Below are 12,146 nucleotides of genomic sequence, written 5' to 3'. Positions count from 1 at the left end.
TAAACGTCATATACATGTGTATGCTAACGCATTCATTTATTTGTAAAGAAAACTGCTCTCCACATGGTCTGACAGATGAAAACTGTTGATAAAATGTCCGCTACATCGGTCTTCAAAAAAACATTTTGACATCCGACAAAACTCCATTTCAGTAACTGTAAAGTGAAATTCAAAGGCAGTAGCTTTAAATACTTGATGGTTCACCGTCCAGAACAAACACGATCCTCCGGGAATAAATTGTGTGTTGTTGTTTTGGTCTCAACAGATATTTGTTTTGCATCAAGAAGCTAGTTATGTGTGAGATATTTTCCACTCCATTCATGTGAATTAAATGTTACTAAAACCATCAAACATTTGTATTGAGTGACATGTTCACCTACTCTACTGAGGCATTTGAGCTTTAACCTTTACATAGCTCCTTATAGATTAACATTTCACTGCTTCCTTCCCTTTCATCGCAGTAAGCCTCAGATCCTTCTCCCTTCAATGTAATCCTGATTGAAGGACTGACTCTGCAGCTCTGATGTGCTGGCTTACTAAAGACTATTCCAGCCCAGGTTTCATTGCTGGGTCAGTTTTGTTGTTTGGTGGGTAGTTAATCTCATGACTGTCATGGGGTGTGTGTTGAGTTATTTTAAGCACATACAGTTGTGCAGTCGCTGCCGTATTAAACATCAGAGATATACAACCAGTTTTGGCTTCAGTCCCTGAACATTAAAAACAGCCACTTCTTTTAGCAGCGGCCATTTTTGTTTTTGTCGTTCAACAGTCATGAAAAGTCACAAAGTACATTTTCATTCTGTTGCTTTAGCCTCTTACAATTTTCACTTTCTGTGTTACTCTTTTATGCCCTCCATTTGGACATCCTAGTTCTGAAACAAAATCACAATTAAAGGGAAATCCCGGTATTTTTTTTAAACCCGGGCCCCACAGCTGCATATTTTGGTGTGAAAATGATTCATACATGCCAAAATTCTGGAAATCTGTCCAGTAGATCCCTTCAGCTGGCTGCAAAGGTTACAATGTAATTCTAAGTGCTTGTTTTTGCCACGGACTGGTAGAGTTTGTTATTCTGACAACATCTTGGAAGTTATTCCAGCAGAGAATGTATATTTTTGTTAAATAAGAAAAAACAAAAGTAGCACTCTGTAATCTCACCAGAGGTGAATTGTTGCAGGAAGTCAGCTGTTGAAACATGAGTCAGAGTTGGAGAGAAAAGTTACTTAGAGGGAATGCCAGCAAGAATTTATTCTCAAGGTCATGGCTGAATATTAACTGATTCTAACAATCTATTTGAGACATCAGGTGTAACAACTCACGTCTAATATGTCAGACTGAGACTTTGAGCCTGTTTGAGACTCTCTGGTTACAAAACTGATCTTATATTTTAACAAAAAGGTCTCTTTCCATAGAAATCATTTCCATGATGTTGTCAGACACTTAGAAAAACAACATCAGCCTGTCGGTGACAAAAACAAGCACTTAAATGTTGACAGTTGTCGTACGTTACGTTTGCAGCCTCAAATTCCAAAACTTTTGGTCATTTGAATCATTTATACACCAAAACATGTCAACATAGGGCCAATGTTTAAAAACACCAGAATTCCTCTTTGAATACTGAATATGTCACATATTGTTCATATTGTTTCCTTTTAGCCACGTAGCCTGACAAAGTGGCTAAACTTTAAGAACTCTCCCACTCCTCCTGTGAGGAGATGGAGAGAGATGTTGTTAGGAGATGCATGGTCTCCTCTGGGTCATTATCTCTGCCTGTTTCTGCTGTTTTTCTGTGTCTCTTTCTCTGTTTTTCTGTCTCTTTTTCTCTCTCGCTGTCCCTCTCTGGCTAGTTGTTTAAGTAACAGCATGATATGTAGTGGTAACTAACCCCCCCGCCCCCCTCGCAGGCTCTCAGTGCGCCGGGCTCTTCAGCACCACTGTCCTAGGTGGGTCCTCTAGCGCCCCTAACCTCCAGGACTACGCACGCGCACATCGCAAAAAATTCTCCACTGGCAGTCTGTCCTACAAAGACGGTACGTGTTTGAGACGGCGCTCCTTCACTAACCTGCACAGGGCAACAGCAGATCAGTGTCTCACATCCTCCTAGTCCTAATTATTGTTAGTCTGTCAAGCTGAGCGACGCCCTGTTGGGGAAACTGGGCACCTAAAAACATGAGGTAGAAATGTGTTCTATATGTTTTAGTATGAACAAGTGTTGAGCAGAGTAGATGGAGAAAATGCAGAACAGCAGCAGGAGAACTTGAAGATTAGTGTATGTGCTCTATGAGAAAAGTGAGGCATAAAATCATGTATGCCCATACATGTATTTTATAGTTATGTTTTTAGTAATTTCTGTATTTTTAGACTCCATATTCATTGTAGCCACCAAACCACTGGGTTTTTTTTCATCTCTTTTATTTTCTCCACACCACTTTGAGTAAATTGGTGTATTTCTTTGTCGCAGTTTGTATACATGCTGCCTCAGGCCCATTAAAACTTGCAAAACAGAATTCAGATTTAGATTTACATTAGACTTTATGTTACATGTGGTGAGGACACAACCAGAAATGTTGCAAAAGCAAAAAAGCTTTACCAAGAGAAGCAAATGTAACAAATTAAGGGGTGAGTGAACAAATCAGTTCACGATAGAATCTTGAATCTTGATCTCCAATGATTCAGAATCGATTCACAAATCGATTGAGCTCATTTCCAGCTTCTTCTTAACTTCTGTGTGTGATTCTGTTTCTTTCTGTCGGCTGCAGCGGAGATCACACGTGTCATTTCAGACAAATCGGAGATCAAACTCCAGGGCTTTTTCATTCTGAGCAGCATACAACATGATTTTATTTGTATTTTCTTTTAGAAGTACTGCATGTGTGAAGCAACTGTTCATCAGTACGTGTCCGTTGAGTGCCCCTCATTCTCAACAATCATGATCTCCCCATGTTTGTTTTGCATGGTCCATGCCTACACTGACTTCCTGTAACAGTCTGCTCAGTGTTCACATGATTACAGTGAAATCTACACACTGAAGATAAACTTGGTTATGGATAAAATACAAGCAGCCAGAAGAAACATGATACTTCCAAGAGAAACAGCATTCTGAAGTCTGTTAAACTCAGTCATGTAATGTGACTCAAAGCAGAAATCAAACAGCAGTTTTACATCTTCATCATCCACTATTCTTTTCTGATGTATTAGAAAGGTAGAAAGTGAAATTCTAGACGGTTGATGTTACATTAATGACACTATAACTGGCCCTGGTCGTGTAGCTGACAGTGATGTCTGTTGTCATGTTGTCCAGTAGGTGTCACTGTTGTATTAGACAGACTCTCAGTCTCCTCTCAGCTGCCATCCTCCTGGTTGTCTCACATGTAGCCTTGCTGTTGGTCCTTGTCATCCATCTTGTTACACCTCATTCCCAAGATTCAAAGGAGGCGTTCTCGTCTCGACGCTGTCAGATACGCACACATCGTGCCGGTTCGGTGCATGCTCCTCCGCGAGTTTCATGTTGGTGAAAAACATTTCCATGCTGAAGCATCTTAATCCTGGTCAGGTGCACCAGTTGATGTATTTCATTGTTGTCTCAGTACATGACAGAGAGGCTGAATTACTCACTGGGATTGTTGTTCTTTTTCGTAGCAGGAAGAGCGAATCAGACCTGAATATTGGGCTTGTTTTTCATAGTTTTTATATTTCTCGGTGTGTACTCTTCACCTCCTCAGTTCAAACATTTCATCTCCAGTTGTCATCAGAAGATGTTCCATCCATCCATCCATCCATGCAACCAACATCTTCACACTTCCAACATCAGACATCTGATTTAACAGTAACTTCAGTCAGGGCTTCTTTATAAACTGGAACAGACAGTTCTGATTCTTCCACCACTCTTTTGTGTACAGTAGGTTTTTTTTCCCACGGTTGCGCCCACATTAGAGAAGAACAGGGAAATGACAAAACATGATATTCAAGTTACTGTGGCTCCAAGTAACACTAGTGAATTTTTTTTTTTTTATTTCCTCAGAGTTGTTGTCTATGCCGGCAGTAAAACGATTTTCTGTGTCGTTTGCAAAGTATCCGACTAATGGTACGTCTGCTTCTTTCAAGTATTTTTCCACTCCACCTCCCTTTGTCTTGCATGTCTTCAAACTTTTGTTTTTGACCTTGGGTTTTTTTTTTCCCACATGGCCCTCCAGCATTCCAGGTTTCCCTTATATATTTTTTCTAATGATTTAATTTATTTTTGGTTTGTTTGTTTACCCATATGCTTTGGACTCTTACTTTTCTAACACTACCTGACATTCTCTTTCCAACCAGGGTTCCCACTGGTTATTGACTTTATGAAATTTCAAGAAATTAAGAGACAGGGAATGTCAGCAAACTTTTACAAATGATAATGTAGCAGAAAAAATAGACGATCTTCATATTGATTATACCAATTAACAACACCAGACGTCAGCAGGGACAAACAGGAATCGTTTACCTGTTTAACTAAGAACTTCTTTTCTAACCAGATAAACATAAGTATTCTAATAAATTCTGACTCATCAGGAGCTGCCTTTTATATAGTACCTTGAAGCAACGTGCCAGTCAACAATTCACAAACATTTATGGCAAAACTTGCGTTTTCCGTTGCTATTTGAGTCTAATTGTTCCGTGGTGAAACATGTCAATAGTATTATTTAATGTTTGGCAGTTCCCTACTTTCACTTGAGTCCAGTTTAAATCAACATTTGTCGACTTCCCATTTGTATTTACTACAATTAGAGGATGAAACATGGATCAGGTGTGTGTCTGAAGCATCAGAGAAATCAGATTTTCCCTGTTCAGTCTCTCCTGCAATGGTGGAATAGTAAACTGAAGATTAATAGTTTTGGACACTTACTAATCATCATCATCATCTTGCGTCTTCACTGCCCGGCGTAGACTCGCTTAACAGTCATTTTGCGGTAGTTTACATATGGAAACATTTTGTCCTGGAAGATTTTAATATCTCACACAAAGCTGAGAAATTCCTCTTAAATTTGATGTGTTTATTGAACTTAAAAACAAATCACGTCAGGATACTGTGATACAACACCTCTTAAAAGTCAATACTCGGTACCACCTTTGAAATAAAATAAGTATAATAATTATATAAATAACAGAACATTGAAGGTATAGAATGTAGATTTATATGAAAGATAAATTGAGGTTCATTTATCGATCACTTTACAGCACCAGGTTTGCCAAACGAAACAGTTTGAGTCCCTTTATGCCACATCACAGAAATAACAAGAACAGATGTATGTTTTCGATATAAACACTTGTGTTTAATTTAATTTAATTCTGACCATAGAAGTGTGAGAGGCCATGTGGGCACTGCAGTGGTACGTATTCACACACTAATGATGTCGTTAATCATCACTAGACCACTAGAGGGCGCTGCCCCGAGTCGAATCGGTCTCACATAAACCTCCATTTTACCTTCATCACCGTCCGGTAGTGAATTATTTAGTGAACAGGGAGTCATTACTGGCTTTGTGTCACCTCGTCTTGTTTGGAAGCCAGTTAAAGTTAGTTAGGAAGTCTTTATTTCTGACACAACTTTCTTCGGAAAAATCAAAAACTCAAACAACATTCTCGTCAAACTGACGTATTTTGGTTTGTGTCCTTTCAGCTACTTCGAGTTTATTCAGCCAACTGCTTTGTAACAGTCAAAAAATATTTTTTTCTATTATTAGTTTTTATTTATTAAAGGGCTGATTTATATTAGCGTTGCACTTTCATGAAGTTTGAGGACTTGCAAGAGACAAAGAAGGTTCAGAATGGAAACTGCAGCAAATGAGATATTCTGACTTTTAGTCCCTGATGTGGGTGACAGTCACAAAACACTGGATCGGACTCTTTCAATGCAACTCAGTCGTGTTTTGCATTAAAGTTTGTGAGGTAGACTTTCTGTCGAAGTTAGTCTCCAAGCAGATTCACCCTGAGCCACAGAAGACATGAGACAAGAGAGTAGACGCTTCCTGTGCCTATTAAACCAACTGAAGAAAATCTGTTAAAATCTGCAGATTTCCCTTTTATTTTGTACAACTGACACTCATAATAACGAGTAAACCCTGAGTGTTTCTCTGAGGACCTGCAGTACGAGCCCCAAACGCCCCGGTCACTGTTTTCATGAATAAAAAGCAGCACAACAATGTAAAGAGCCTCATGAAGGATTTTCAGACTGAACAAAGGGTGGGAACCCTGTTTAACATCCTGCATACAGTTTTGTAAATTGATCACCATTACCCAATAATTCAGTATGTTTTTTTTTTTTTTTTCCCAATGGATAGATGTGTGTGTGTGTGTGTGTGTGTGTGTGAACAGAGTAATTACATACAATCCACACCTGCTGCCATCATTGTAGAGGATGTGAGTCGAGCTCATTGTTCAAACTCCACCAACAGCACATGAGTGTTTAACCCTTCCTCCGACCGTCACGACTCCCTCAGTGAGCATTTCTTTCACAAAGCTTCCCGTGTTTTGCGGGTTTAAGGACGAATGCGGTTCAGTCGCAGCTGACAGATTCAGGATCAGCTCTTATTGACAAACAGAGGAAGGGTTAAAGCATCCTTCATCCCATCTTCTCCTGTGTCTGTTCTGACAGAAGCATCGGTCAGTTTTGTTTTGACTCATAAACACGCACATGCCTGTCAATGTTTCAGTGCACAGATGTGTTTGTCCAGTGTGCTCAAGACTTGAAAAAGGGCAAATATTCGATTAGTAACGAAGAGGTGTAATGACGATGTTTGTGGATTCAACTGAATGTCTCCACGTTAGTTGATTTAGGATGATTTCTGGAGAATGGACGGTCAGGTTGTTGTGAACCACTTCTGTGATCTGTATGGTCGGTTGGTTTCCCTGTCCTTCCATTCAGGGCTGGTTTTAATGGATTAAAAGGGGAATATTTGTTCAGTTGTGTGTTTGTAAATCTTGTCATGTAGAATCTCTGTGTTTGGGTTGTATAATCTGGATTTCTTTATACGATTATGAAGAGTTTTTTGTGTTGTTTAGGTCGCTTTAACTGGTCTGACTGGTGAAACTGTTCATCCATGTCTGAGGGTTGTTTGGATACGAATACAGGGATCAGAAATGCCTCCAGCACAGCCTGAGATGCTGCTATAATTACCAGCGAGTACATGAGTCTTTGCAACCTAGTAAAAGGGAAAAATGGTGCATATTTTTAGATCCCCTGCAAAAAATGACCCATTTAATCAGCAGTTTATCAATTTGGTCTGATATCATTTAGGTTGAGAAGTGTTAAATAGCTCTGTATTCTGTGTTATCATATCAGTGTTTGGTCAGTGACCCACGTTTCTCCTCCTCCAGCTCAAGCAGTAAAAGAGAATTTATATTTTCTGGCCCACTTTATCCAATCAGGACAGAGAAGGTCACAAAGAAGCGGTCCTGTCTGCTCATGGCCGTGCAAAGAGCAGGATCCTCCTGTTTACCTGCAGTGGTGGAACATGGAAAGCTCCCAGTGACAAACAGGCCAAAGGAATAAAAGCAGTTGAAGTAACAAAAGAGGCAAAAAGAAGGGAGATGTGTGAGTGTAGCGATGTACAGAAGAGGGAGGGATTACTAACTGCAAAACGAACGAAGCTAGCTAGCTAAAAGGACGGCAACGCTCACATTGGCTTTAAACCAATTTTATCCCCATTCAAGTCAGCCGAGGCCTTAACAGGAAGTTAGCTGGTTGGCAGCTTCACCAGGAACTAACAGAGCTCCGACTCTGGCGCTGCATCCAGATTTCCATCATTATATCCTTTATGCAGCCATATTTTAAACTGCTCAAAGTACCCAATATCATAAATGACAAGTGACCTGTGTAAGTAGAACCACGCATAACAAAACATCTACTGTATGATCTGTTTGTAGTATAACATAATACATACTTCTTACTTTATACTCATTCTAACTGGCACTGGATCTGTACACGGTATCTTCTTATACACAAAGTTCAGGTATTGGGAAGGAAAACATGTTTTTGGTCCATTTTTACCACGTTCACTAAGAGTTTCAGTGAGTTTCTGTGAGAGTTGAACACTAACATGTGAACACGACACTCAGATTTCACCACACTGAAAAAAGAAAAAATCCAAAGTTACTCCAAAATTAAACTCTTACTGTTGAGATGATGCCATGAACAATACATTGCGTGTAACCTCCCCACACTATATGAGTATTTTTCTTTTCTCATATGTATTATTCACCACAGGAACACAAGATGACACATCCACCATAGCAGTGGCTCCACCTGTCTGGTGCACTGCGGCAGGTACGACGGCCCTCAGCGACGCAGTTTTGTGTTGGCACCAAATGTCCAGCTGCAGCTTTCTGTGAACAGTGTCATAAAATCGCATCAGTTGTTTCAAATTGCTTTTGAATGTGGACATTTGGATTTAAAGTGAATGTCACATTGAGCAGCTTTCTGCAGTGTTTCTTTGAGGTGGTTGCGAGCCTGACACCGCTTCCTGTAAACGTCTTGTGTAACACTTGCTCCTTCGTTGATTTCTCTTAATTGGATTTCAATGTCAATCAGATTTTTTAAAGTAAAACTTGAGAAGCTGCAGAGGAGCAACATGATGTTTTTTCCCGCCTCGGTGTTTGTTCTGAGCTTCGCTGAACTTCTGGATGATTTTTTTATCACAGAAAGTCGCTTGAGATGATTCGCTGCTGCTTCTGATCTGTGGCTGTTTGGCAGCCAGGACGAGCTGTTGGCTGCTTCCTGCCTTCACACCACCTTCATACACAAACTACACCGCTCCTCCAAACTCTCTCCAAACTCCTGTAACATGCTTCAGTCCTTCTCTTCTTTCCTCCTCGCTCATATCCTATCGTTTCATGTCTTTTGTGCTGCTCTTCTCCTCCTCCTCCTCCTCCTCCTCCTCCTCCACTGCTCTGTCCTTCCTCGCTCTCCCTCTTCTTCCTCAGAGCCCTTGGAGGAGCACCATGTGGCCCAGTTGTTGAGGCGTTTCTCCACCGACCTCAGCCTGGGCCGCTACCTCTCTCTGGACAGGGCGCTGGCCCACCACCTCCACCAGTGCTCCTACCACCTCCGCCTCTTCCGAAACTGGCTCATCTCCGGCCAGGACCCCCTAGAGTACTTCTACGGTCAGCCCCTGGCCCTGCCCTCCATCCCCCCCTCCCCAGCCTCACGCCCTGTTCAACCACTGCTCACGGTTTAGTTTGGACTGTGCTTGTTCTGTGGTTGACTCTCATGCTTTGCCTCTTGATGTTTCTGCATGCTTGCCTGTTTCTGTGGTGATGCAGATTGCAAGCTGGACCGGTTTGAGCTGTTTTGGGTTTTTTTGGGCCATTTCTGCCACTTCTGCAGTGGTGTCAGTAGCTTTTCCCCTCATCTTCTCCAAACTGTGAACCTTCTCTTAAACCTTATGAAATCAAATAAAAGTCATAGTGATTAGTATTTTCTGTACCAGTATATAAAGATAGGGTTGCAGCGAGCAACTATATTCATTTTTGACCTATTGTTTGTTGTATTAAATGCCAGCAATTGAGGAAATCCGCATCACAATTCCCCAGAGCCAAAGTTTACGTCCTCTGATGTCTTGTTTCACCAAACCAATATTACAAAATCCAGAAATTTTGCTCTAACAATCATAGAGGCCATTACAACCATTAAACATTCCCATTTGAGCGGCAGGAACAGTACATTTGTGCTACTTTTGCTGATAACTTAAATGATTAAATGAGTAATTGTTTACACTTGTAATGTATAGACGTCTGTCACCTGACTTAAAGGTCCAGTGTGTGGGATTCAGGGGGATTAAAGGTGCAACATGGAAGGATTTGACCACCTGTTTAATCCATAATCCTAACGACCAGCATGTCAGTAACTGCTAACTGCTACTAACTGTTCTGCATTTCAGCAGCCGCTGCAGGGGAGAGTTTAGGCGAGGGGTGTTGAGTTGGTTGCGGTCTGCAGCCTCACCTCTAGATGCCACTAAATCCTGCACACCGGACCTTTTTAATGTCTGAGGTATTTTGCCAAGTACGGCAACTTTATTTTTAATACCTCAAACTGTAATTCAGTCTGATTAAAGTCAACAACATGACACTTCGACTGAAAGACTGAAAACAACGAAATACAAAGAGAGATGCTCAGTGCGAGTTATTAATAGTCTCACAATTTTTACCAACATTTAAAGCCTCACAGGTTCTGATTTCAGACTTTGTGTTCTGGTCTGACCCACTTTCTTTATTCCTCTCACTCGCTGTTAAAAAAGGAACATGTATTCTCCCCAAAGTCAATACTACCAGGCTCATTAACAACCGCTTGTGCACTGTGAATTTACAAGAAGCAGTTCTCTCTAATATTCCGAGACTAGAAACCCGACATTATCTCTGTGAGGATGCAGACAGGAACACAAGAACACGCATCATTTTCATTTTTACCGTCACTCCGTTTGTTTTAGGAAAGTTCACCTTGAAGGCAAAAAAATTGCACTTTATTTTCTTGGCAGGAAAATAAATCATCACAGCAGCAACGGACAGGAACACGACGACAAATGCACGATATTAAAGGCTCTCAGTCTTGTTGCTGTTTCTTTCATCTAAATCAGGAAACTTTGGTCTGTATTTTATTTTGACAAATGCTGTGAGGGAACACAAACAACTCAACAACTGTGAGATAGAAACATGTACATTATCGGCACCTCGTAGTGTCACACTGACGACATACATGTAATATGTGAATATCTACATGTTTAGGTGACACAGAAACAGATCGCTGCTGCTGACAACGCAGCACCACGTTGACATCAGTCTGTCTCAGTTGAAGATTAAAGCTCTGCACAGATAATCTATCATCAGCCTGAAAGTCCATGTTTCATACAGATACACGTCACATTCAGCGGTGCATTTGGAATCAGCTGCTCTGTTTGAATTAGACTCCTTCTTGACTTTAACCAGCATGTGGTTCCTGCCTGTTTGCTGAACGTTGGCGTACTCACACTGTGTGCAGGTGGGCGCAGTAAACACTGAGGTTTTAGACGACGGAGGCGAGCTGCGGCCTGACGCTTTGTGATTGTGAACGGCTCTGGTGACTTGTGGCTTGGTTGAACTAACAGTGGATGAACTGCCTTTGATAACACGTGTTGGACCTGAGCTGCAGTGGGGACAGTTTGACCACTGTGAGCTGCAGCTTCTGTGTTTGTCGGGACCAGAACGGTGTTGTGTTTTTTTTGAGACGTTTGAGGTTTGGTGTCATGTTGTCTTGGCGTCCAGCATGGTTTTTGCAACTTTGCCTGCGTGGAAGTGAAGCGTCAGCGGCTGGCAGGAGTTCACAGCGGGTTAGGGACCCGTTCAGAGACAGGAGCACCGTGTTGAGGTGTAGTGGATGGGTGACATTGGGGCGGTGGTGTTGGGTGAAGTGGTTCTGCCTGCTCCTCTTCTGACTGCCTGGTCTAACTGAGGGCTGATGTGCCTGCGGGCGTCGTGTCTCTCCTCTGCCGCAGGCTTCGAAGGCTGCTCCATGGTGCCGTCCATCTATCCTCTGGAAACGCTGCACAACTCGCTGTCGCTGAAACAGGTCAACGAGTTCCTCGCCGGCGTGTGCGAGAGCGCAGGGGACCCACAAGCGAGGACGACCAGAGGTTAGAAACAAACACAAGTTCACGTCATTATCATTGTAATCCTTATCATTTAACTTGACCTGCTTGTTTTGTCCCCGCAGCTCTGACGGCCATGTTTGACACACACAACCAGCCGTCAGTGGACTCGTACATCCCTCAGAGAGTCCTTTCATCCTCCATCTCGCTCAGATCTCGTTCTGACAGACCTCCTTGGTGTGAGTATCACAGCGTCTCCTCGTTCGCACAGAGGTTTGACATTTCTAGGTTGGCCTCCTCGACTGTCTCACTATCAGACGTCTGGATTATTTATGGAGTACAAGTCGTCCATTACAGCCTCACAGTTTAGTCTCTGTTACTGTTATCTTTCATCTATTCATCTATTCAGACTCTGTACGAACCCAATGAACCAACACGCAGCACTTTTCCTGCAAATGACATCTTGTAAAGTTTTGCTTCTTTGGGTGTAAATTATATTTGACCAACCTGATTTAATATAAAAACAAATAAACATGTGGGAGATAAAATACT

At 41.8% G+C, this 12,146-nt stretch overlaps 1 protein-coding gene across 13 annotated transcripts in view; it reads left to right on the top strand.

The window, feature by feature from the left end:
* ppip5k1a (diphosphoinositol pentakisphosphate kinase 1a) overlaps positions 1–12,146 on the top strand; it is a 35,535-nt gene that overhangs the window by 18,453 nt on the left and 4,936 nt on the right. For 3 of the 13 annotated variants that reach the window (XM_030414050.1, XM_030414047.1, XM_030414049.1), the window contains exons 26-31: positions 1,905–2,030; positions 4,022–4,084; positions 8,243–8,302; positions 8,959–9,138; positions 11,502–11,639; positions 11,720–11,833. In XM_030414050.1, coding sequence (XP_030269910.1) covers positions 1,905–2,030; positions 4,022–4,084; positions 8,243–8,302; positions 8,959–9,138; positions 11,502–11,639; positions 11,720–11,833 — 681 coding nt within the window. The remainder of the gene's footprint in view (positions 1–1,904; positions 2,031–4,021; positions 4,085–8,242; positions 8,303–8,958; positions 9,139–11,501; positions 11,640–11,719; positions 11,834–12,146) is intronic. The other 10 variants (XM_030414052.1, XM_030414051.1, XM_030414056.1 and 7 more) reach the window with 6 other exon arrangements.

This window comes from Sparus aurata, chromosome 4 (genome assembly GCF_900880675.1).
Source record: "Sparus aurata chromosome 4, fSpaAur1.1, whole genome shotgun sequence".
NCBI classification, from domain to species: domain Eukaryota; kingdom Metazoa; phylum Chordata; class Actinopteri; order Spariformes; family Sparidae; genus Sparus; species Sparus aurata.
Note: the sequence above shows the minus strand (reverse complement) of the source record. Positions and strands in the feature narration are given on the sequence as shown.